Raw genomic sequence first — 25389 nt, forward strand, 5'->3', positions numbered from 1 at the left:
CCATACTCCATACTAAAACGGCGTTTTCTGTCACAGAAAATGAAGCTATCCAAAAACAGCCGCCAGAAAGGAGAAATTAGAAAACACCGCTAGGTAGTGAAGTGTGGAAGGCAAATTTATCCGGATTTATTGTGGAAGGAAAACATTTTATCCGTTTTCAAACGCAAAAATTAAACTCCGTTTCCAAATTTATCCGGATCAGTGTAGACGGTATTTTAGAATATACCAAGTGTATACGCCCGATAATTTTTTGTACAGCGCATGGAGACAACCATTTTTTAGTTGTTAAATAGAATGCATAAATCAACAGTTCTCTGCCATCACACAGGCCTACACCTCTACTCTTTAATTATCCCTTTCTGTGTTTTAGCGAAGTGTTGAATGTAGAACAATCCTTCTAGTCTGGACGTTTGAAAACAATAGCATAGATGTTTGCAATATGCGCTTGAATGTTTGTATTGTTCTGGAGACGCTGCATGATGGAATTTCCCTGTTTTCCAGGCATGTGCAGTATATGCCAATGTTGCTTTTATGCAAAGTTTTTAATTATTGCTGGCTGCGCTTAATTCGAGTTGTCACGTTTCGATAAAGTTTACGATTTCAAACTGATCAGCTTTCATAGTCCAGACTTAGTTGGCTTACTGCGTGAATATGGCTGAGAGCTCAGTGAAACGGGACGCAAAAGTATAATTGGGATTATACCGCTGTTTCCAGCCAAGAATATGAGTACAAACAAGGTTATGTTGGCTTTCCCGCGTGTTAATGTGCAAGAAGAGGATCTGAAAGCGAAGACAGCAAGGTTAGTCGGTTTATTTTCGCTGACATCTTTTGTACTTTTGGTGCTGGACTACTGGTCAATACAATCCTTGAATAAGCAAGCTGGCATCTTACATGTATGTAAGCTCGAAGTCGTGATAAAGGAGACACAATTTCAAAACATATAATGATATCGCTACAGCTATGTCCGCTACAAGAGGCTTAGTCCGCACTGACAAAATTTACTTTGGAAACGAGATGTGTAGAGCTTTTATTCCAGTAAAATGTGTTTTCCCAATGTATCGATATTCCAGTTAATTTTTTTCCACAAAACAAATTAGAAATTTAAAGTAATAATCCTCATTTTAAGCTTCATTTTCGTGATGCTGCTCTTTGTCGACTTTTTCCAAGTGAACCGCGCTCTTTTCTCAGTTGTATATGTCCGGTCATAATTTGGTTTCAACTTGCATAAAAGGTAAGTGCTTCCACAGACTTGTGTTAATTTAGTTGTCATCAGCTAGAATTGTTGGAGCAACTGTAGAATACCCGGCAAATGAAATTCACCGTATCGGAACGTTTTGAAGAAGGCAGAAAAAGATAGGAATCACGGTAGGTCATTCAGGATTAGGTGGTTTGGCTGTCCCTCGTTCATGCAATTCTCTTTGTGGATATTTGGTAAAATCACCGAAGGTGTTCTTCGGCTGCGTTTTTTGGGCTCGATGATTATATTTAATTATATGAAAACCACTTGGTTTACAAGAGAGTCGATGAGAGTCCAAAATTCCTGATCACCAGTATCCCATGCAAGGGTTTGTGTGCACTTGTGTGATTCAAATCACCAGTCATGTTGACCGCTTCAGGTAAAAGTTATAAAGTTCCTGAAAGGTAATAATACAAGTCGATTTTCCCATTCCCTTTTTTGTAGTCGTAAGCTGAGCACGGCAGGTCAGTGAAATAGGGTTAGGTGGTTTGGCTGTTTCTGGTTCATGCAATACTCTTCCTGGATATTTGGTAAAATCACCGAAGGTGTTCTTCGGCTGCGTTTTCTGGGCTCGATGATTATACTTGGTTATATGAAAACCGCTTGGTTTAAATGAGAGTCGATGAGAGTCCAAAATTCCTGATCACCAGTATCCCATGCAAGGGTTTGTGTGCACCTGTTTCGATCCAAATTTTACGGTTTTGTTGACCGCTTTACGTGAACGTCCGCAAGCTCCGTAAAGATTGCAAGTTTTATCTAGGCCATTTTGATTTCTTTCGGAGTTTTCATTTCCGTTGGTATTTCACGTGATTACTTGATTCGTGAACTGACCAGCAATACAAGTCGATCTTCGCATTCTCCTTGTGTTTTTTAGTCGTATGCACGGCAGGTCAATGAAATAGGATTAGGTGATTTGGCTGTTCCTGGTTCATGCAATTCCCTTCCTGGATATTTGGTAAAATCACCGAAGGTGTTCTTCGGCTGCGTTTTTTGGGCTCGATGATTATATTTAATTATATGAAAACCACTTGGCCTGGTTTACAAGAGAGTCGATGAGAGTCCAAAATTCCTGATCACCAGTATCCCATGCAAGGGTTTGTGTGCACCTGTGTCGATCCAAATTTCACGGTCTTGTTGACCGCTTCAGGTGAAAGTTCTTCGGTTGCCAAAAGACAACTTTTCTCTCGGCCATTTTGATATTCGTTGGAGTTCTCTTGTCCGTTGGTATTTCATGTGATTACTCAATTTGTCAACTAACCAGCAGTACAAGTCGATCTTTGCATTCTCCTCTTTTTTTAGTCGTAAGCACAGCATGCGGGTCAGTGAAATAGGGTTAGGTGGTTTGGCTGTTCCTGGTTCATGCAATTCCCTTCCTGGATATTTGGTAAAATCGCCGAAGGTGTTCTTTGGCTGCGTTTTTTGGGCTCGATGATTATATTTAATTATATGAAAACCACTTGGTTTACAAGAGAGTCGATGAGAGTCCAAAATACCTGATCACCAGTATCCCATGCAAGGGTTTGTGTGCACCCGTGTCGACCCAAATTTCACCGTTTTGTTAGCCGCTTTACGTGAATGTCTTAAAGGTCCTTAAAGCTTCTAAAAGATTGCAAGTTTTCTCTAGGCCATTATGATTTCCGTCGGAGTTCATATTTTCTGTTGGCATTTGATGCGATTACGTGATTCGTAAACTGACCAGCAATAAAAGTCGATCTTCGCATTCTCCTTGTTTTTCTTTCAGTCGTAAGCACGGCAGGTCAGTGAAATAGGGTTAGGTGGTTCGACTGTTCCTTGTTCATTCAACACTCGTCGTGGATATTTGGTAAAATCACCGAAGGTGTTCTTCGGCTGCGTCTTTTGGGCTCGATGATTATACTTGGTTATATGAAAACCGCTTGGTTTAAATGAGAGTCGATGAGAGTCCAAAATTCCTGATCACCAGTATCCCATGCAAGGGTTTGTGTGCACCTGATTGATCCAAATTACACGGTCTTGTTGACCGTCTTCGAGCTTCTAAAAGATTGCAAGGTTTCTCTAGGCCATTTTGATATTCGTTGGAGTTCTCTTGTCCGTTGGTATTTCATGTGTTTACTTGATTCGTCAACTGACCAGCAGTACAAGTCGATCTTCGCATTCTCCTTGTTTTGTTTTTAGTCGTGAGCACGGCAGCTCAGTGAAATAGGGTTAGGTGGTTTAGCTCTTCCTGGTTCATGCAATACTCTTCCTGGATATTTGGTAAAATCGCCGAAGGTTTTCTTCGGTTGCGTTTTTTGGGCTCGATGATTATAGTTCTATAAAAACCGCTTGGTTTAGAAGAGAGTCGACGAGAGTCCAAAATTCCTGATCACCAGTATCCCATGAAAGGTGTTGTGTGCACCTGTTTTGATCCAAACTTTACGGTTTTGTTGACAGCTTTACGCGAACGTCCTCAAGCTCAGTGAGATTGTAAGTTTTATCTAGGCCATTTTGATTTCTGTCGGAGTTTTTATTTCAGTTAGTATTTCTCGCGATTACTTGATTCGTCAACTGACCAGCAAAACAATTCGATCTCCGTCTTTTTACTTCTTAGTAATGAAAAAAAACAACAACAGACATTCGAACTGCTGTTCAGTGTTGTTTAACAAATAACAACGGCTTTTTCTCCTGGTTGAATTGTTGCGTCATTTTTTTCTAAAAACGGCATTGGTAACGTGATCGTATTTTAGTTAATTACTTCAGATACATTCCATGTACACTAAACGAAATTTTATGACAAGCTTTTGTAGAAATAAGTGAACAAAATTTAACTGACCAAAACTGTAGTTAATTATATACTGTTTCTAACAATCTTTGTTTTTTTGTGTAATTACAACCATGGTAATGAGAATCACGAAGCAATCAAGATTGTCCTGTCTGGAAATGGAGTCACTGTTTCAAATCTCTGGTATGTTGATCCTTCCAAGATGAAGTTATTAGTATTTGTTTTCATTACCCGCTTGTTTGTTGTATCTTTTGATGTCAACTCACTTATAAATTACTTTCAGTTTGTATTCTAGTACTTACAATGAGGTTTTAATACAGTGATGACTTCAAGAGTTTTAACATTTACATTCATTACAGTCACTTCATATCATATTATTTCCACAAATGTAAAGTGGTTTCCCAGTCATGTTGACCGCTAAAAGATAACAACTTTTTCTGACTTGTATGGTTATTGGTAGAGTGACTCTCAGCAAGAGTTCTAGTAGAACGTGAATGTAACTGTTCCAAATCTGTTGTTGCTTATGACTTGTTTCAAATAATAATGTTTGTTTATTTTTTGTTTTAATTATAACAAGCGCGGTAATGGGAATCGTGAAGCAAGCCCAGATTGTCCTGTCAGGAAATTGAGTCATGGTTCATCATCTCTGGTAAGTTGGATCTTACAAGTTGGATTTTGTACTGGTTGTCACTATCAGCTTGATTGTCTTTTCAACAAGTTCAACTAACTTCATTTAACTGACAGTTTTTTTAGTAACACAATGAAGTTTCCAGTGATGACATCAGGTGATTTAACATTTACAAACATATGAACCACATCATAACAAATTATAAAAAAATGTATGCATTATAATTAAATTTGAAATTCTATTCATTATGTTTGACTTGAAGGTATTTGCCTCGTGTAAGATGGAGGACCAATTGTGTAATGTTTTTTGAGTTGCCTTTTTAATCTTCGAATGATGTAAAACATTTGCAGGTAGGATTTATGGTCATTTGTTAACAGCAACTTCATTTATTTTATTCAACATTCCAAATTTTGATACTGTGCACTAACAAATGACGTTTTAGGCATACTTGTCAGTTACAGTTGCCGTTCGCTTCCAAATGAAGTTTTTAGCTTACTTATTACAGTTTTTGTGTGCTAAGAAATGACGTCTTTTGGCCTAATTATTATAAATGACTTAAATAAGCTTTCTTGTTTCACTTGCGGTGTGCTAATAAATGACCATTTTTTAGCCTACTTGTAAGAAGTGCCAGGCTCTTAGAAATTAAGTTTTTAGCTCATTTGTTAAGGGTGCTGTGCAAACAATTGACGCTTTTAGGTTCCTCGTCATATTTTTCGTGCACTTGTAAGAGACCAAATATTTTACTTTTGACGGGGGAGGAGGGGAGTAGGTTGATTTTTAAAAAAATATCCTGCAATCGCATGCGTGCAAGAAAAAATTCCTGCACAGACATTGGTCTAAAACAAACATTCATGTGTGTACAGTGGGCTGGAAAAAAATTATGCCAAGATGTTCTCTGGGTTGACGCTTTAAACTTTTAATATCAACAGACTGAAAAACGTTTTAAGTATCTTGACTAGGGTATTTAAAAGGTGGATACAAGCATGGGTGATGTGTGGTAAACAGACGAAATGCAGTGGACGGCTTACTGGTCAAGTCGTGCCCCCTGGTGCGCCTTTCTATCTTGGAATCAACAGTGCTTGATGGTCGTGGTAGAAATATGTAAGCCTTTGATTCTTAATTAACCCAGTATGTCAATAATATATTTCTAACAACCGTTTTTATACCCAGGCTGATTCAGCGTGAATACTGTGATGATCTGAGGACCCAAAGTAATCGCCACTTCCCAGATGCTGCACCATTGTTTCCTGTGGTGAATGTGTACCTCAGGAGGTCTGGCAGAAAGAGAATTTCCCATGCCAATCCAGTTCCTTGGAACAAGGTACTTTTAAAAGCTTACGATGGTTTCCGCCCAACATCCGAGCAATACAGGCAAAAAATCTAGTTAGCAAAGAGACCTCTTGGCATGGCAACAGCATGGTAACAGCATGGTTTTTTTGGCACTCCGGCTGACCCCAAGAGAGAAAAAAGCATTTCAAATTATCTCTATCTCAGTTAAAACGGACGTTTCACACCAGTTCAAAACAAAATGGCAGGCGTTTTAAGCATCTTTACGAGGTTTGACTCAAATTTTTTCGCAGATGCTTTTGAATTTAATTATGGGGTCACTTAGACAAATGAATTTCAATAAGATCTTTTAAATAGTATACAAAATGTTGTCGTGCTATGAGTAGATTTTTTACACCTTATTTTTGCACTCATTGCTTGAACTTTCAACGGAATCCGTCATTAAAAGAGATTTCCTTAATACCATTAAATAATGGTACAATTTATTAACAAAAATGAAACCAGTCACCCTATTGATGCAAATTTACAGTATTATGAGTATTCCTCAACAATTATTTTCCTGCTTAAAGTATCGTCTTTACTATAACGCATTGTTGGTTCCATTTTATTTATTTATTTCAGATACAGGCCCTCACATTTTTCTCAAGCCGTCACTACACCTGCAAGATATCTGTATCGGGCCAATGGTCGTCCTATGATGGCTTGAAAGAGAACAGATGTCAAGAAATAGGCCTGACTCCTTTTTCGAATGGGAAGGGGTCACCCTCTTATTGCTTTTATATTCAGTGTTAAACACAGTCAACTTCCACTATAATGGAAACCTTCGGGACCGCAATTGTATTTCTCCAACCGAGAAAATTCGTAGTAGCAGGAGTCATTTTCGGTATAAATATTTTTTTCGCCAGGACGTGACTTCTGTCCGTAATAACGAGGTGTCCGTACTATTGAGGTGCCCGTAAGGGAGGGAGTTGACTGTTGATGCACTGTATTATAAAGGTCAGTCAAAAAACTTTTTTAATAGATCAAAATTATTGCATTTTTTCAAAGATTCTTACACGGATCCCTTGCAAGTTGATTTACAATGCAATGCCTTCTTTTCCAACCCCATTCAACCGCAAACAAATCGTGCAGCCGGAAAAATATCATGCAAGCACATACAACAAGAAAGAAATTATTGTGAATGAAGGGGTTGAAAAAATTCTGCCCACACCAAATCACCCCACCCCACCACCCCTACCCCTTCAAAAGTACAATGGTTGCTCCTAAACCCCCTGCGGTCCCAAATAACGTATCAAACTTACTTATAGCAGTTGCCGCTTACGTTAAAAGAATGTTTCTTGCCTTCTTGATAAAGTCGTCATGAGCTAACAAATGGCGTTTTTAACCTTCAAGTTATATTTGCCTCGCACTAACATAAAATGGTTTCAGCTTACTTATTACAGTTGCCGCTTGCATAAAAAAAACGGTGTTGGCTTGCTTATGAAGGATTCCGTGCGTTCACAAATGAAGTTTTCAGTCTACTTCTTGTCTTTTTCTTGCGTTCACGAATGACGGTTTCAGCTAACTTGGCAAATATTCTGCGCATTCACAAATGACGTTCTTAGAGTCTTCTTATTTTTGTCATGACCTAACAAACGACGATTTTTCTTTGTTGTTGCAGTTCGCGCGCGCACTCAATAATACTCGTGCTCACAAATGATGATATTATCATTCTTGGTATATAAGCCTTGCGTTCGAAAAATGTCGTTTTGTGGTTACTTGATATATAAGCTTTGCGCAAACAAACTGCGTTTTCTACTTACTTGATATATAAGCTTTTTGCAAACAAAGTGCGTTTTCTGCTTGATATATAAGCCTTGCGCACACAAACTGCATTTTCTGCTTACTTGGCATATAAGCTATGTGCTCACAAACTGCGTTTTCTGCTCATTTGTTATATGTGCCTTGCGCGCACGTAATTAGGTTATGTTCTTACTTGATATATAAGCCTTGCGCACACAAACTGCGTTTTCTGCTTACTTGATATATCAGCGATGCGCTCACGTAATTACGTTATGTTCTTACTTGATACATAAGCCTTGCGCTCACAAACTGCGTTTTCTGCTTACTTGAAAAATAAGCCTTGCGTTCAAAAACTGCGTTTTCTACTTACTTGTTATATAAGCCTTGCGCTCACAAACTGCGTTTACTACTTATTTGTTATATCAGCGTTGCGCACACAAACTGCGTTTTCTACTTACTTGATATATAAGCCTTGCCCTGACAAATTGCGTTTTCTGCTCACCTGGTATATAAGCCTTGCGCCCAAAAACTGTGTTTTCTACTTATTTGTTAAATAAGCCTTGCGCACACAAACTGCGTTTTATAGTTACTTGATATATAAGCCTTGCGCTCACAAACTGTGTTTTCTGCTCACCTGGTATATTAGCCTTGCGCTCACAAACTGTGTTTTCTGCTTTCTTGATAAATATAAACGTTGCGCTCACAAACTGTGTTTTCTGCTTACTTGATGTATAAGCCTTGAGCTCACAAACTGCGTTTTCTACTTTTTTTGTTATATAAACCTTGCACAAACAAACTACGTTTTCTACGTACTTAATATATAAGCCTTAGGCTTAAAAACTGCGTTTTCTGCTTACTTGATATATAAAATTTGCTCCCACAAACTGCGTTTTCTGCTTACTTGTTTCGTAAGCCTTGCGCTCACCAACTGCACTTTCTACTCACTTGTTATATAAGCCTTGCGCACACATAATTACGTTAAGTTCTTACTTGATATATAAGCCTTGCGCTCACAAACTGCGTTTACCACGTACTTGAAATATAAGCCTTGCGCGCAGGAAACTACCTTATGTTCTTTCTTGATATATAAGCCTGGCTCACAAACTGCGTTTTCTGTTTACTTGATATATAAGCCTTGTGCTCACAAACTGGGTTTTCTACTTACTTGTTATATAAGTCTTGCGCGCAAACAATTTACGTTATGTTTTTATTTGATATATAAGCCTTGCGCTCACAAACTGCGTTTTCCGCTCACTTGATATATAAGCTTTACGCACACAAACTGCGTTTTCTACTTACTTGTTATATAAGCCTTCCGCACAAAAACTGCGTTTTTTACTTTCTTGTTTCATAAGCCTTGCACACATAATTACGTTATTCCCTTACTTGATATATAAGCCTTGCGCTCACAAACTGCATTTTCTTCTTGTTTTTTATATAAGCCTTGCGCGCACGTAATTACGTAATGCTCGTACTTGATATATAAGCCTTTCATTCACAAACTGCGGCTTCTGCTTTCTTGATATATAAGCCTTGCGCTCACAAACCTTGTTTTCTGCTCTCTTGTTATATAAGCCTTGCGCTCACGTAATTACGTTATGTTCTTACTTGATATATAAGCCTTGCGCACACAAACTACGCTTTATACTTACTTGTAATATAAGCCTTGCGCGCAAACAATTTACGTTATTTTCTTATATGATATATAAGCCTTGCGCTCACAAACTGCGTTTTCCGCTCACTTGATATATAAGCTTTACGCACACAAACTGCGTTTTCTACTTACTTGTTATATAAGCCTTGCGCACACAAACTGCATTTTCTGCCTACTTGATATATAAGCATTGCGTTCACAAACTGTGTTTTCTGCTTACTTGATATATAAGCCTTGTGCTCACAAACTGAGTTTTCTACTTACTTGTTATATAAGCCTTGCGCGCACATAACTACGTTATGTTGTTACTTGATATATGTCTTGCGCTCACAAACTGCGATTTTTGATCACTTGATATCTATAAGCCTTGCGCACAAAAACTGCGTTTTCTACTTTCTTTTTATATAAGCCTTGCGCGCACATAATTACATTATCTTACTTGATATATTAGCCTTGCGCTCACAAACTGTGTTTTCTGCTTACTTGATATATTAGACTTGAGCGCACGAAATTATGTCACCTTATTTGATATATAATCCTTGCGCACATAAACTGCGTTTTCTAGTTACTTGATATATAAGCCTTGCGCTCACAAACTGCGTTTTCTGCTTACTTAATATAAAAGCCTTGCTCTCACAAACTGCGTTTTCTGCTTTCTTGTTATATAAGCCTTGCGTTCACAACCACGTTTTCTGCTCACTTGTTATATAAGCCTTGCGCGCACCTAATTACGTTATGTTCTTATTTGATATGTAAGCCTTGCACACAAAAACTGCGTTTTCTACGTACTTGTTATATAAGCCCCGCGCGCAGGTAATTACGTTATTTTCTTACTTGATCTATAAGCTTTGTGCACACAAACTGCGTTTGCTACTTTCTTTTTATATAAGCCTTGCGCGCACATAATTACATTCTTACTTGATATATTAGCCTTGCGCTCACAAACTGTGTTTTCTGCTTACTTGATATATGAGACTTGAGCGCACGAAATTATGTCACCTTCTTATTTGATATATAATCCTTGCATTCACAAACTGCGTTTTCTGCTTTCTTGTTATATAAGCCTTGCGTTCACAACCACGTTTTCTGCTCACTTGTTATATAAGCCTTGCGCGCACCTAATTACGTTATGTTCTTATTTGATATATAAGCCTTGCACACAAAAACTGCGTTTTCTACGTACTTGTTATATAAGCCCCGCGCGTACGTAATTACGTTATTTTCTTACTTGATCTATAAGCCTTGTGCACACAAACTGCGTTTTCTACTAACTTGTTATATAAGCCTTGGGCTGAAAACTGCGTTTTCTTCTTGTTTTTTATGTAAGCCTTGTGCGCACGTAATTACGTTATGATCGTACTTGATATATAAGCCTTTCATTCAGAAACTGCGGTTTCTGCTTTCTTGATATATAAGCCTTGCGCTCACAAAACGCCTTTTCTGCTCTCGTTATATAAGCCTTGCGCGCACGTAATTACGTGATGTTCTTACTTAATATATAAGCCTTGCGCACACAAACTACGTTTTATACTTACTTGTAATATAAGCCTTGCGCGCAAACAATTTACGTTATGTTCTTATTTGATATATACGCCTTGCGCTCACAAGCTGCGTTTTCCACTCACTTGATATATAAGCATGGCGCTCACAAACTGCGTTTTCCGCTCACTTGATATATAAGCTTTACGCACACAAACTGCGTTTTCTACTTACTTGTTATATAAGCCTTGCGCACACAAACTGCGTTTTCTGCTCACCTGGTATATAAACCTTGCGCTCATAAACTGCATCTTCTAATTATTTGTTATAGAAGCCTTGCGCACACAAACTGCGTTTTCTACTTACTTGATATATAAGCCTTGCGCTCACAAACTGCGTTTTTTGCTCACCTGGTATATAAGCCTTGCGCTCACAAACTGCGTTTTCTGCTTACTTGATATATAAACCTTGTGCTCACAAACTGTGTTTCCTGCTTTCTTGAGATACCCGATTGAAGAAACGTTGACCCGTGAAAAGCACAAACCATGAACGATAAGACCGAATGAGACTCTGGGTAGACAGCATTGGTAAGCTTAGTAATGTTCAATTTATTTATAATCGAGGCATTTTTTTCCTTGAAAGCTTTGAAAGCATGATTTATGCAAGCTGTCTTATTATTATGTTCATTCTGTCACAGAAGACGATTACTTTTTCCGATTTCCCAGTAAACATTTGGGTCGCATCGTTCATGGTTCATGCTTTTCACGGGTCAACGTGTTTTCAATCAGGTGTATATAATCCTTGCGCTCACAAATGACGTTTTGTACTTACATGGTATATAATCCTTGCGCTCACAAATGACTTTTTGTGCTTACTTTGTATATAATCCTTGCACTAACAAATGAAGTTTTGTGCTTACTTGGTATATAAGCCTTGCGCTCACAAATGACTTTTTGTGCTTTCATGGTATATCATCCTTGCGCTCACAAATGACTTTTTGTGCTTACTTTGTATATAAGCTTTGCACTTACAAATGAAGTTCTGTGCTTACTTGGTATACAACCCTTGCGCTCACAAATGGCGTTTTGTACTTACATGGTATATCATCCTTGCGCTCACAAATGACGTTTTGTGCTTACTTGGTATATCATCCTTGCGCTCACAAATGACTTTTTGTGCTTACATGGTATATCATCCTTGCGCTCACAAACTGCGTTTTCTACTTACTTGATATATAAGCCTTGCGCTCACAAATTGCGTTTTCTGCTTTCTTGATATATATGCCTTGCGCTCACAAACCGCGTTTTCTGCTCATTTGTTATATAAGCCTTGCGCGCACGTAATTATGTCAAGTTCTTACTTGATATATAAGCCTTGCGCACACAAACTGCGTTTTCTATTTACTTTTCACAAAAGTCTTGCGCGCACGTAATTACGTTATGTTGTTACTTGATATATAAGCCTTGCGCTCACAACCTGCGTTTTCTGCTACCTGGTATATAAGCCTTGCGCTCATAAACTGTATTTTCTAATTATTTGTTATATAAGCCTTGCGCACACAAACTGCGTTTTCTGCTCACCTGGTATATAAGCCTTGCGCTCACAAACTGCGTTTTCTGCTTACTTTATATATGAGCCTTGCGCTCACAAATGACGTTTTGTGCTTACTTGGTATATAAGCCTTGCGCTCACAAATGACTTTTTGTGCTTACTTTGTATATAAGCTTTGCACTTGCAAATGAAGTTTTGTGCTTACTTGGTATACAACCCTTGCGCTCACAAATGACGTTTTGTACTTACATGGTATATAATCCTTGCACTCACAAAGGACGTTTTGTGCTTACTTGGTATATAAGCCTCGTGCTCACAAATGACGTTTTCTGTTTACTTCGTATACAACCTTTGCGCTCACAAAACACGTTTTGTGGCCGGTTACTTGGTATATAAGCCTTGCGCTCACAAACTGCGTTTTCTGCTTACTTTATATATGAGCCTTGCGCTCACAAATGACGTTTTCTGCCTACTTGATATAAAAGCCTTGCGCGCAATGATCGTTTTTATCAGCCTTGTTCTCACAATGTGCGTTTTCTGCTTACTTGATATATAAGCGTTACGCACACAAATGACGTTTTACGCTTACTTGATAAATCAGCCTTGCGCTCACAAATGACGTTTTCTCCTTACTTGTTATGTATGCATTGTGTTCACAAACTGCGTTCTCTGCTTACTTGATAGAAAAGGCTTGTGCTCACAAAGTGGGTTCTGCTTACTTGATATACAAGTTTTGTGCTCACAAACTGCGTTTTCAGCTTACCTGATATATAAGCCTTGTGCTTACAAACTGCGTTTTCTGCTTACTTGATATATAAGCCTTGTGCTCACAAACTGCGCTTTGTGTTTACTTGAAATATAAGCCTTGTGCTTACAAACTGCGTTTTCTGCTTACTTCATATATAAGCCTTGTGGTCACAAACTGTAATTTCTGCTTACTTGTTATATAAGCCTTGCGCTCACAAACTGCGTTTTCTGCTCATTTGATATATAAACCTTGTGCTCACAAACTGCGTTTTTCCGCTTTTATGTGCTTACAAATGTCGTTTTGTGCTTTCTTGATTTATAAGCCTTGTGCTCACAAAGTGCATTTTCTGCTTACTTGATATCTACGCCTTGTTCTCACATTTGATATACAAAGGGTAACCACGGGATAGGAAGTGCGGGCCTTGATATAGTGAAAAATTATCTTGTGAAGGGTTACTGAAAAAGAGGGGGAACTCTCGAAACGTCTGGTGTCAGGCTAACATTTACTTGCAAACATTTTAAACTAAACTTTTGAATGTATTACACCTATATTTTGCGCTACACAGTTTTATCTAGTCCTAATAAAAGCCGCACGGAAAATCCGCCGTTTTATAGCGACATGGATTAGGCCCCGGCTAGAGGGGTGTATAGGCGTGATACTTTTGACGGGACTTAAAGTGTCCGGGTAGCGATTTTCATCGAATTTTTGAGTAAGGCTCGAGAAGACAAAAATGTCACAGATATTAAGCCTGTCACTGCATTGAGTCTTTCCAGGCATGTCTGCATCCAGGCGAAATTTTCCAGAACACTTCTTAGTAGGAAAATACGCGTGCAGTAGAATCCCGATTTCGAAAACCCTCGGTTTCTCGAAACTACCGATTTCTCGAAGCAATTTTTGTTTCCCCTGGAGGTTTGAGAAGTCGGGCTTCTACTGTAGTGAGATTTCGTTATACGTTGCCCCCAAAGATTCCTGAAATGTTTCATCTTTAGCCCTTCGACGTTTGCTTTCCAAAGCCATTCTGTACAATTTCCTGCCAGTTCCAGAGTCAAAAACCTTTGACGAATCGGTAACTAGCATTCGTAAGGGCTAGACTAATCTGTTCAAACCGTTCGGTTAGTTGGGAGCAGCACGAGTAATGGGAAGCGAAAAAAAATAAGAGGAAAGGCATGGGGGTGAAGCAAAAGAACAAAAACTCGCCCTAAACCTCTCGCCACTTTTAGCACTCGCCGTTTTTCGTGCTTTTCCGTTTTTTTGCGATGCTCCCTAACTTCCCGAAAACCTGGAACAGGCTGGGGGGGGGGGGGAACAGGGGGGTCTGAACCTCCCGCCTCCCGTACTTTTTACTCCCGCCTCCCGCCCCTTTCCGTAGCTGTTCTCTCCTGTTTGTTTCATGTCCATTGCGAAATATAATGAAATGTTACAAAATTTTACTCGTTTTCTCCCGGTTATCGCCACCTTAAGAATCCCGCTTCCCGCCCCTTTTCTCCCGGGCTCCCGCCCCCCTGTCCCCCTCCACGCTAGGGGTAGACCAAAAACATTCACACTCCTTAGCAATACGTGTATTTGTCAACATTCTCTTTTTTCTGTCATACATGTATTTTACCCGAAGAAGACAAAGGTTCTCTGTCGAAACGTCTTGTAAAAGTTCATTATGAGCGTTATTTTCCGTTTAACAAAGTCAGCGTCAGAATTTATGAATAACTTTAAGTTCTCTTAATTCAATCACCGGTAATTTGATTTTCCCTTCAATGTAATGCCACAAGGCAAGAGAACATATGATCAATCTTTTAACCACCTTGATACATGTACCATAGAGTCACCATACACTTCAACACAATATGGGTCAATATGGCAAGTTTAATTGATCTATATTTTTTTTACAAAACAGCATCACTTTGTATAAAGTCAGAAAACTGGGGAAGACTGGTTTATTTGGTACTTCAGTGCCTTCTTTTCTTCATAAAAACACTTGAAAAATTGCCTCAAAAAGTGGCATTATCGTATGACTATGTGTCTTGTTGTCTTGAGCTATTTACAAATGAATGGATATGAGGACAATATGTACAGTCCAATGTGCGTTGTAAACATGTTATAAGTCATATATCATTGTTATATTCCTGGGCCTGGCCGCATACTCTTTGGTCTCCATATTCCAATACTGAGTTCACTATAACATGATGCTAACACAGGGCCTCTGCTGCTAACCTGGTGAACAAAGAAGTGAACCCTTTCAGTTGTTTGCTCAAAATACTAATTCTCTTTATTGACTGCTGACCAAGACAATAAAATTATCCTCTTGTTGATGATTTTTTTTTACTCCCATCAGTACAGATGTCACAATGATAATTAAGGAGGCTGGATGTAGTTTTTTTTAGCCCTAGGGTGGTTTACCATAATGATCAAAAATGTTTAATTAACTTTTTTACTGTTTGCTTATTCGCAAAGGTTACCATAGCAACGATTGTCGTTTTCTTTGTTTTCAAACAAGCCAAATTTTCGCCAAATCTAGATTGACTCTTGGTATTCATTTTTTGATTGTTAAAGTTAAGTAGGTTGACTAACTGTTGACGAAATTTTAGAAATATCTGTAAGAGGGGAAGGAAATCAAGAACGAAATTTTCAGAAAAATCCCGTTTTAATGTGAAATAGGCGCTTTTAAGTTTTTTGTAGTATTTGAGCGCAGTTATTCAAAGTGAAATATAAATACCTAAACCATCAAAGACCATTATCTAAAAGCGAGAGAGTTTTTGCTTTAATTTGTTCAAATATATCGACTGCCGATTGTAACAAACTACAAGAAGTTACAAAAACTTCATTGTTTTACTCTAAAACGCTCAGATTTTTCTAAAATTTTGTCTACAGGTAGTCAATCCACTATACCTTAACATATAAAAAAAATGAATACCAAGAGTCAATCTAGATTTCAAGAAAATTAGTCTTGTTTGAAAACAAAAGAAAACGACAATTGTTGCTATGGTAACCTTTGTGATAAACTGACCAGTAAAAAATTAAACTTTGGTCATATTTGATCATTATGGTGTATTTTGGCAAAAATCCAACATTGGCTTCCTAGATAATTTTCATTTTCAAAACGACCACCCTAGGGCTAAGAAAACGACATCGAGCCTCCTTAAGTTGTTGGTTACTCTGTAAAACTAATAATTGTATTAATTAAAATTTTTTTTTGTAATAATAGTGTATTGTAGTTTAATATGATCAGCAGTCACTGGTCTCTCTTGAAGTGAAATGACCAGTCTTTATGAACTACCACGAAAAATATTAGAATCAAATAAATAAAGCAGAATCATTTATGATATTAATTTTGTGGTTGAACAACATTAAATTCCTTTCTACAGTGGAACCCCAGTTAAACAAAGTTTTAAGGGACTTGAAAAAATGTGCTTGCTATAACAGAGGTTAACACATTATACCAGGGTTCTGTTCCATTATATTTTTTACTGTTGATAACCCTGACCAAGCTAAAGAATATTGTTCGTTATACCAGGGACTTTGTTATATTGTTAGATTGTTTACATGAAGTCCTTACTGACCGATGATACTTCTCCAGAATGACAATCAAGTGAATGAATAACAGACAGAACACGAGAAGGCTCCAGCACCTGTTGAAAAGGATAAGTAAGATAACATAATTATCAGTAGCAAAGGCCATACACAATATGGAGGGGACAAAAACAGTATGGAGATAACAGCTCACTTGTCTAGTAACCTTAAGAATTAAGTTACCTTAATGGATCTGTCGGTTGAGCAAGCAACTACTGCACCCCCATAGTAACACATTCCTGAGATTTTTCCTCTGGATCCCAGGTCCATGCTTGGCTTGAAAAGGAAAATGAGGTGGTGGCATTTATTAAATACTTCGCAAAATATCACACTACATATAATATAGGTGCCTTATTTAAGAGAGTGCCCCCATGCCCAACCCTCTAATAGGGGACGTGGGGGGCCCAGTGGCCTTATGGTTAGTGCACTGGACTCTGGATAGAGTGGTCTGGGTTTGGGGCATAGCATTGTGTTCTTGGGTGAGACACTTTACTCTCATAGTGCCCTTCTCCACCAAGGTGTATAAATGGGTACCTGTGGATTTACTGCTGGGGGTAACCCTGCGAAGGCCTAGCCAAAGCCGTGCTCTTAGAATAAAGGCAGGGTGCCGGAGGCTCTTATGTAAGAAACCTTGGGTGCCCAGCTCTCAAAAGCTTTCATTATAGCAAAGTTTTGCAAGTCACCCAAAGACAAAAGTCTGTCTCTTAGCACCTGGGCTCTGCTAGAGCACAGCCCTGGGACTAGCATCCCATTCAAGAGGGTGGAGAAATACTGTTAGTCGCTTCATGCTGCTGACACCAGGATAAGCTTTGGCCTGGGTGACTAGGCTCAACGCAGACGTAATAATAATTATTATAGTGTAAGTGCCCAATTTAAGTGAGTGTCCCACCCTGAGGTAATGGGTCCTTTCCTTCTCAACAGGGTGAAAGTGGGCCCTTTCTTTCACTATCTAGGGAGCCACTGTTAACATTTTTTTAGAAAAGAGGAGTGGCCTTTTCTTTGATCTACCATGAGTATATAATCTTTTGTGAACTTGTAATGAAAGTCAGACAATAAAAATGCAAAGTAAAAGAGATTGAAGGCAATACTCACTATTATTTCTTCAAATTTATCCTCAGTTGTGTCTAACAGGTACAAGTGGCCCTCTCTCCCTCCAGCCCTGAGGTAGTTGTAGCCACATGTCGAACTATGACACAGGCTGAAGACTGGGCTTTTAAGCTGGAAATAAACCAAACAGAACAGAATCATTGTAATTTGTTTTAATAAGAGAATGATTTTATTAGCAACATTGATTGTCTTGCCCAAGAACACAACACAAAATACTTCATCCTTAGGTTTGAAACCCTAGGGGCCTGTGTCTACTGCCCGGGGTGAAGGGGGGGGGGGAGTTGTTTTAAGGAGTTTCTCACCAATGAAAAGTCTAGATTTAGGTTGTAGGAATTCTACCATAGGAGTATGAAAGGGGTACCGTTTTCCATGGAAAGTATATGGAAAGGTTAATATATTTTTTTCTGTAAAAAATGGCATATAAAATGGTCAGGATTTGGACCTTGGTGTTGGGTCTCCCTGCATAAAACATTATTGAGTACCCCTTCCCCTTTAGCAGAGTCTGCTGCCAGGATTCAGTGTCCTATACACCAGGCTATAGTCATGCGATAGTACTGCCCTGGCCAGCACCGCACACATTATTGGACTATCACTGTTCAGTTGGTAATTTTATTCTAATCAGCAATTGGTAAAAGCCAAGTAGAGTTGTACCTTGACAGTTTTATAAACTTGAGCAGCTCTTCTGTCGTACACTGACAGCGTTTTATCCTCACTTCCACTGATAATGAACCTGTCGTCAACAGACAGACACAGCACTGGTTTACTGTGGTTTTTCAGCCTACCAACAGAATTGCCACCTAAGAAACAAAACAGTATTCAAGTTAGAATGGTTTTAAAAAAATTAAGTTGAAAAGTCAGCAAATTTCTGTTAGTAAAACACCCCATTATTGCATGGATCCCTTTCAAGAAAGATCAGTTTGAAATCAGTGCAGGTACTTCTGTCACCCCTTCCCCCTCTTTTAATCCCCTCTCTGGAAGTATAATTTTTTTATGACCCCCCCCCTCCCGGTATTAGCCCCCCCCCCTTTCCAACAATTTATGAACAAGAAAACCTCTCTGACTAATACAGTGTACCCCTCTCCCTCAAAATTATGCCCTCAGGAGCTTCATATAGTTGAGCATTTATGGCTACCATAATGTTTGTCAGACTACACTCTGTGTCAATGTTGACAATTACCCTTCCATTTATTTTACCTCTTAGGTCCCACAATGAAATAGTTTTGTCATAGGAACCAGAAATAAGCATCTCTTGTTCCCAGGCCATGCACAATACTGCTGCCTTATGGACACTGTAAGTTGACAAGAAAATAATAATAATAAAAAAATGAAGGAACCTCATGATGCAAACTTAAGATGTATTAAATTTTTATTACATAAATATGCATGCCTTGATTGCAAAATGTCTTGCATACATGTAAGGCTATCATGTAAACACTGTAGTTGTGGTCTATCCTTAATTTGATACAGAAAATAGAAATAAGCTGCAGCTGTGTTTTGTTTAGTACAATAATTAATACATAAAAATGTTTAATATACAAAAATGATTGAGTAAATTGAGAACATGTCAAATATCCTTGTGTAGAACAAAATGTTAATTTGTGGCTCAGATTCTTGCGAACCAGACTCACTCTGACTCGTGTTTGCTGTCACTAGTGTTATTTTATATTAATTCTTTGATTTTTTTAGCATTACATACATTAGGGTTGTCATCTCAACATTTTGTTCCTGAAGATCCCATAATTTGATTTTACTGTCCCACGACCCTGAACATACTCTGGGAGCTCCTGTTGGATCACTAGAAAGGCACCACACCCAACCCTGAAATCAAAGATCATTCTCAGTTGAATTACTTCCAATTACTACTTCCACAATTATCTACCATAAAATATAATTTGTGTTTGTTTTTTTTTTTTTTTATTAATTATAACTAATGACCATTTGTTTGTTTTTTCTTTCCCGGAGCTCCTCGTTTTTGGGCCAACTCTCTTTGATGTTGCATTTTTCTTGGAATTTTGATGTAATAGTTCTTCGCTCGCCTTCTGCAAGAAATTTGCTCTTCGAATCCACTTTAGAATTTCTCAATTATGCAAACTAACGTTGTTAAAGAATTAATAATTATTGTTGTGTTGTTCGGAGATTAAGACTTCAATTTCATGGAGTGATTTCTAACATCATATTGATGGAAATGAATGTCACCAACCTTATGACCATCTAGAGCTTGCCTAAATGACTTCTTTGAATATCCTTCTTGGTTAGGATCTGTCAAGGCATTTAAACTCCACACCCCTACAGAACGATCCCTTGAACCTGAAATGCACAGCTCTCCACTGTTCATTACGTGAACTGCATCTACTGTGGCAAAATGTTGATCTTTTAGCTCATAAAAATCCAGAGTGGACTCAGGATTATGCCAAAAATTGTCCATGTCCTCATGTTGAACACATATTCTCTTCCAACTGCAAAAAATCATAATGATTAAATAAATGAAGATGTTTACCCTTTACTGTACTCTTAAATTTAATATTCAGTTCCAGCTCGATCCAGATGATAAAAGAAGGTTGTAACATGAGAGTAGAAGAAATGGTGACCATATGATTAGTACATCAATTGGACTCTGGATCATTATGTTGTATTCTTGGGCAAGCCACTTCTCTTGAGCTCATAGTTATTCTTCGCACCCAACCTCATTCCCAGGGTCTCTCTTCTTCCCATCTCCTGAAGTGTGTGTTAAATTGAGTGTAAGAGAGAGAAATAGAGAGAGATGGGAAGAAGAGAGAGCCTAGGAATGAGGGTGCTCACCCTCAATGGGTACTGGCCAATTAAATGCTGGGGAGGGGGAAGGGGGTTGCTTTGCACATGATGGGCTAGCATCCCATCCAGGGGAGTAGAAATACTCCTTACAAGTCTCTTTGATTCATGCCATAGAAACTAGTCAGCACCAGCTGTATAAGGCACTAGACTCAAATGTGGACTTTATGTTCACCTTTTGCCATGGGGGTAAAGTAATATTCTTGCCCAAGAACATGTGTAGCACAACAGCCAAGGCCAAAGTTTAAGCCCAATACTTTCGGGAGTCCAACACTCTAGCCACCTCCCACAGCCTTCCATGAGCCAATCACAATTATTATAAATAATGATGCACACTTGCAATGCCAGAACAGGGGGTCACGTTCTCAGGGTTCTTAATGGATTCTCAAACCGATTCCATTAAATTAATGTACTATGTGGTTATCTGAGTGACATAAAAGAACATGCAGTCGAACCTCTGCTAATTGACTCCCCTTATGCAGACGGCTTCAAGAAGACACTTACTAGTTACCATGTACATGTATTTTTAACATTCTATTAAGCACACACCTCTAACTTATAACTGGACACTTTGAACAAGTTTTTTGGTCCCAATGGTGTCCAATTATGGGAGGTTCAAACACAAACCTTGTTATGTAGTCAAAATCTTCTCTTTTGTTTCGCAGTGGCCATCTTTTTCCAAACCTTGTCTTCCAACTAGATTCTGGTGACAGTAGATCATGAAAAAGTCTGCATACACATGTCAAAACTCTCAAAGTGAACCGTGCATCAAGATGTGAGAAAATGACAAGGATAAGCTCTGGCGGAAGCGTCACCAGTGATAAGTGATTATTTGGAGTCCTTTGACTGTTATCAGGAGTTTTAACGTCATTATGTGGTCCGGCAACTGTTTGTCTAGTCAAGAAGTCTGGAGTGGAGTCAGTTGGAGCACAGCAGTTACCATGGCAATCTATGTTCAGATTCTCGGTGGTTATAGGGCTCTTATTTTACTTGTGAATCATGGCAATGTAATGGTTGAGATTTTAATTCTTGTCCTTGATCTTTGTCATCTCCATTCTGTAGATCATTGTGACAACAATCTTGGTATTCACTGGCTGCCATTACACAGTTTTAAATTATAACAAAATATTCACTTTTGAATTGGAGTGTAATCCGTTTTATACTGTAAATATTTTAGCTGTGGAAAGGATGAAAGCAGAAAAGAAAACCATTAATAGTCAAATAATTATTATTTTTTTTGACATAACAAACAAGTTTGTTGAGAAATGCTCTAATTTTATTTTGCCAGAAAATAAGCTTTTTTTTAGAAGTATCCATTCGAGGGCCACCAAGGAGCTCTACTAAAGCCAGGTTTACACAGGCAATTTTTATGTGACAATATTTTTTATGTGACAGATATACCATAAAATTCGTTTATAAGGGGTTTAAAATTTTTAAGGGGTTTTTGGGGGGTTATATTGGGGGGGGGGGGGGGGGGGGGGAAGAGGGGGAAAAAAAAAAAATTTAGGGGGGGGGGGGGGGGAAGAAGGTTTTTTTTTATAAAAAAAAAAAAAAAAAGGGGGGGGGGGGGGGGGGGGTATTTAATCGTGCAGATGGCTCAACAGTTATTTGTCAACAGTTCAAAGTTAAGTGTGCCAGTAATGACCTTGGTCAGCAGAGATACATACAGAGATACCTGTGCACAATGCCCAGTGGGAGATTGGCAACCACATATGCTGCCGCAATATTTGCCACATTTTATGCGACAAGACAAGTCATCTACAACAACAATTTTTCCTATGTGACAGCTTTTATTTGTCACAAAAAAGCTTACATGTCAGCTTCTCAGCAAATATATTTGTCACATAAAATTGGCCAATTTTCCTCATCTACGCGAACAAATAAAGATTCTCACATAAAAATTGTCACATAAAATTTGCTTGACTGTGTAAACTGGCCTTAATAATTAGCAGAGTTCATTAATTATTAATAGGCTACTTAGTACTCGTGTTTTTTTCTTTTTTTTTTTTTTTTTTTTTTTTTTTTTTTTTTTTTCCCCCCCCCCCCCCCCCCCCCCCCAAAAAAAAAAAAAAAAAAAAAAAAACGCCCCCCCCCCCCAAGTTCTAAATATAAAAACTACATAATGGAATATAAACCAAATGTTCACCTGGCCCCCCAGGGGTCAGGGCCGGAAATCAATTCAGTAAAAAAAATTTGATTGCACACTTTTAAATATAATAATTGCCAGCTTCAAAAAATATTAAACAATTTTCTAAAACGGTAAACAAGTCATTAGTTACACAAATGAAAAAATACACGATTTTAACTCCAATTAGAATTTGCGTGCGTGTGGTGATTTCGTTCGATCTTTGTCACGTTTCCGGCATGCTGTTAGTCACAGTCGAGTGGGCGAGTTATATATTCAGCTTTCCTGATATTGACTTGGTCATTTTCATGATAAGTTGCTATAAACGGCTGCTGGCTTGATATTATTTAATGAACTCGCTTATATTTCTTCTTCAAGTAGTAGTTTATAAACAAAATACAGCCGAATAATAAACAATATTTTAAAAAGCATAAGCTTATAAAGTTTAAATCTTGAATATTGAACAACGTGCATTAAAGTCTTATGCCCACGAATGATTTTTTTTTACATTTTAGCACGTCTCAACTGAATGATTTTCCCTCAAAGAACGACCAACCTTACCTTTGAAGTTATTTTCAAGACAATTTCCTGCCGCAGAAACCTTTCTTCAAGGTCTATTCAACAACAAAAACAAAGAAAATCAGAACTAACAATTAATTCACCTGTTTCTTGGGACTTTTCGATCTAAAAAATGCAAGGCGCAATGGAAATGAAGCGCGAGTACTGGTGACGATAGAAATATATTCCGAGCTTTGACGAATGTTTACCGAAGCTTGACGAACGTTCGACGTCACAATCAGATTTGATATTGTTCTTCCATTCGGTTTCCTCCGACAGTTCTTCGGAAAAGATGACATAGCAAGTTTGCTTGCCCAGTCCTTTTCTCCCTCATGTAAACAAGTATGCCTCGGATAAAGATTCTTGTTACACAACGGGAAAAAAGTGTTCGCAGACATCTGAGAGGAAAAGATTGAAGCGCTGTCTTTGATAAGTGAAACTTTGCTTTGGAGCGTCCTCAGCATCACAAAAGACTACAAGGTAGAATTTTGGTCGTCTGCTGATAAAATTCTCAGCAAATCGACGTTGATATATGATATGAGAGCGGAAATTTCAGAGAGTTGTAGTCTGTAACGCCGTTTGCTTCGTTTGCTTCCAGGGTGAGTGGAAATGTGCATTTTCCGTTTCGTTTTTGCCCTTTTCACTTTCACTGTCAGAAATCACGAGATAACTTTGTCTTATTTTCTTCGTCAGGCTGGATTAAGGCTAGAATTTGCCTTCGATTCTGGTTTGACAATGAAGTTCTTTGCCCAACTCAAATTGCTTTTATGGAAGAACTTTTCGCTGCGAAAACGCCAACACGTGAGTAATCAAATTGCTTTTCATGTTATTGCATGTGTATTTTTTGTAGATCGCTGGTTTAATGGTCATATTTAGTTCGGTTTTTCGCGAGGAAAAAAATCTCTCAGCAGCTCGCCATGATTATTTTCTTTGGAGCAGCTGCAGTCGTTGCATAGGCTCAATGCACAGGTACCCGTGGCGAAATGGTCCTTGTTATGTAAGAAATGTCTTGTGATTCGTCTTAATTTATGAAAGTAAAATTATTTCTTGTTTCTCAAGGTAAATTGCTATAATTTAGGCTGTACAACGTTTCATAATCACATTACTATATTATTTTAGCTTCCCGAGGGAAGTTTAACTTTAGGATTAACATCGTATCGTGTTTTCAAGTGAAATTGGCACGGCTTTGTCGATTTCTCCTCCGTCAATCAATTGCAAGCTCTTTATTTATAGCCGGCGTGCGGAATCTGTGTTTTGGCTAAGCTCCCTGCTTAGTTTTCGCGACTATATCGGCAATTTTCTTAATGGGAAAATTATTTTTCGCTCTGATTAGCAAAAAAACTGTTTCGAATTCTCAGCTTCGATTCAATGTACAAATTGCAAAATTTTGACGGACTCATGACGTAATGTTTCCGAGCTAGTGACGTACTTAACGGCACAAACATTTACCTCGTCTTCGATTTACACTACCCACGAAATGCTTTAACGGTATATACGATTGCTTAGCGACTAATATAGAAGACTGTTTAAGGTGAAAATAAAATTAAAAAGTCTAATTTCCATAAACATCAACTGAGTTGAAGCACATATTTTTGACGACTCAACTGCTAAGCTGCTATCCGCTGGAAATTTACATTTCATTGTATAACTCGTTTTGAGAACACAACAAATTCAAACTTAACAATGAAAATCCAATATATGCGGTTGAAAGCAGCTGAAAAGAAGTGTTTTTTCCCAGTTTTTTAGCTTCCTGTGTCTGTGGTTTATCCAAAATTTTTGTTTTTCCTGAAATATAATATTTTAAAATAATAATTTGTAACTAATGTTGTTCTTTACTTATTATTTGGATGAGTCCATGGTGGTGCATGTTTGAGGTTATTTTCACTTCTGTAAAAAATAGCTATAATTTTCCATATATTTGATATTTCATCTACATTTATTAAGTTGATAACATGGTTTAAGACATCACATCAACTATAAAAAATAGATACAAAATAAAACAAAATGTACAAAATGTACATGCATAAATTAGATATAAAAATACTTAGTTACAATTTACTTATTTACATGCTTCCCTAGATTTAATTTCAAAATTCGATAATTACTTGCAATTCTCTAAGTCAG

The 25389-nt window shown here is 38.1% G+C and overlaps 2 protein-coding genes across 2 annotated transcripts in view; one reads left to right on the plus strand and one right to left on the minus strand.

The window, feature by feature from the left end:
- Nucleotides 1-14945: 14945 nt before the first annotated feature.
- On the minus strand, nucleotides 14946-23410 carry LOC144637467 (F-box/WD repeat-containing protein 9-like). Its single transcript, XM_078496525.1, is given in 11 exon segments — nucleotides 14946-15311; nucleotides 16658-16726; nucleotides 16851-16943; nucleotides 17760-17885; nucleotides 18426-18571; nucleotides 18969-19063; nucleotides 19471-19592; nucleotides 19975-20230; nucleotides 21210-21569; nucleotides 21571-21759; nucleotides 23269-23410. Coding segments are annotated over 10 exon segments (1476 nt in total). The 5' UTR covers nucleotides 21684-21759; nucleotides 23269-23410; the 3' UTR covers nucleotides 14946-15215.
- Nucleotides 23411-23582: 172 nt separating this feature from the next.
- LOC144637455 (phospholipid-transporting ATPase ABCA1-like) overlaps nucleotides 23583-25389 on the plus strand; it is a 49859-nt gene continuing 48052 nt past the window's right edge. The window contains exons 1-2 of the mRNA XM_078496511.1: nucleotides 23583-23864; nucleotides 23959-24066. Coding sequence (XP_078352637.1) covers nucleotides 24001-24066 — 66 coding nt within the window. The 5' untranslated portion in view covers nucleotides 23583-23864; nucleotides 23959-24000. The remainder of the gene's footprint in view (nucleotides 23865-23958; nucleotides 24067-25389) is intronic.

The sequence above is a fragment of the Oculina patagonica genome, chromosome 14, assembly GCF_052425735.1.
Source record: "Oculina patagonica isolate OP01 chromosome 14, crgOcupat, whole genome shotgun sequence".
Taxonomy (NCBI): domain Eukaryota; kingdom Metazoa; phylum Cnidaria; class Anthozoa; order Scleractinia; family Oculinidae; genus Oculina; species Oculina patagonica.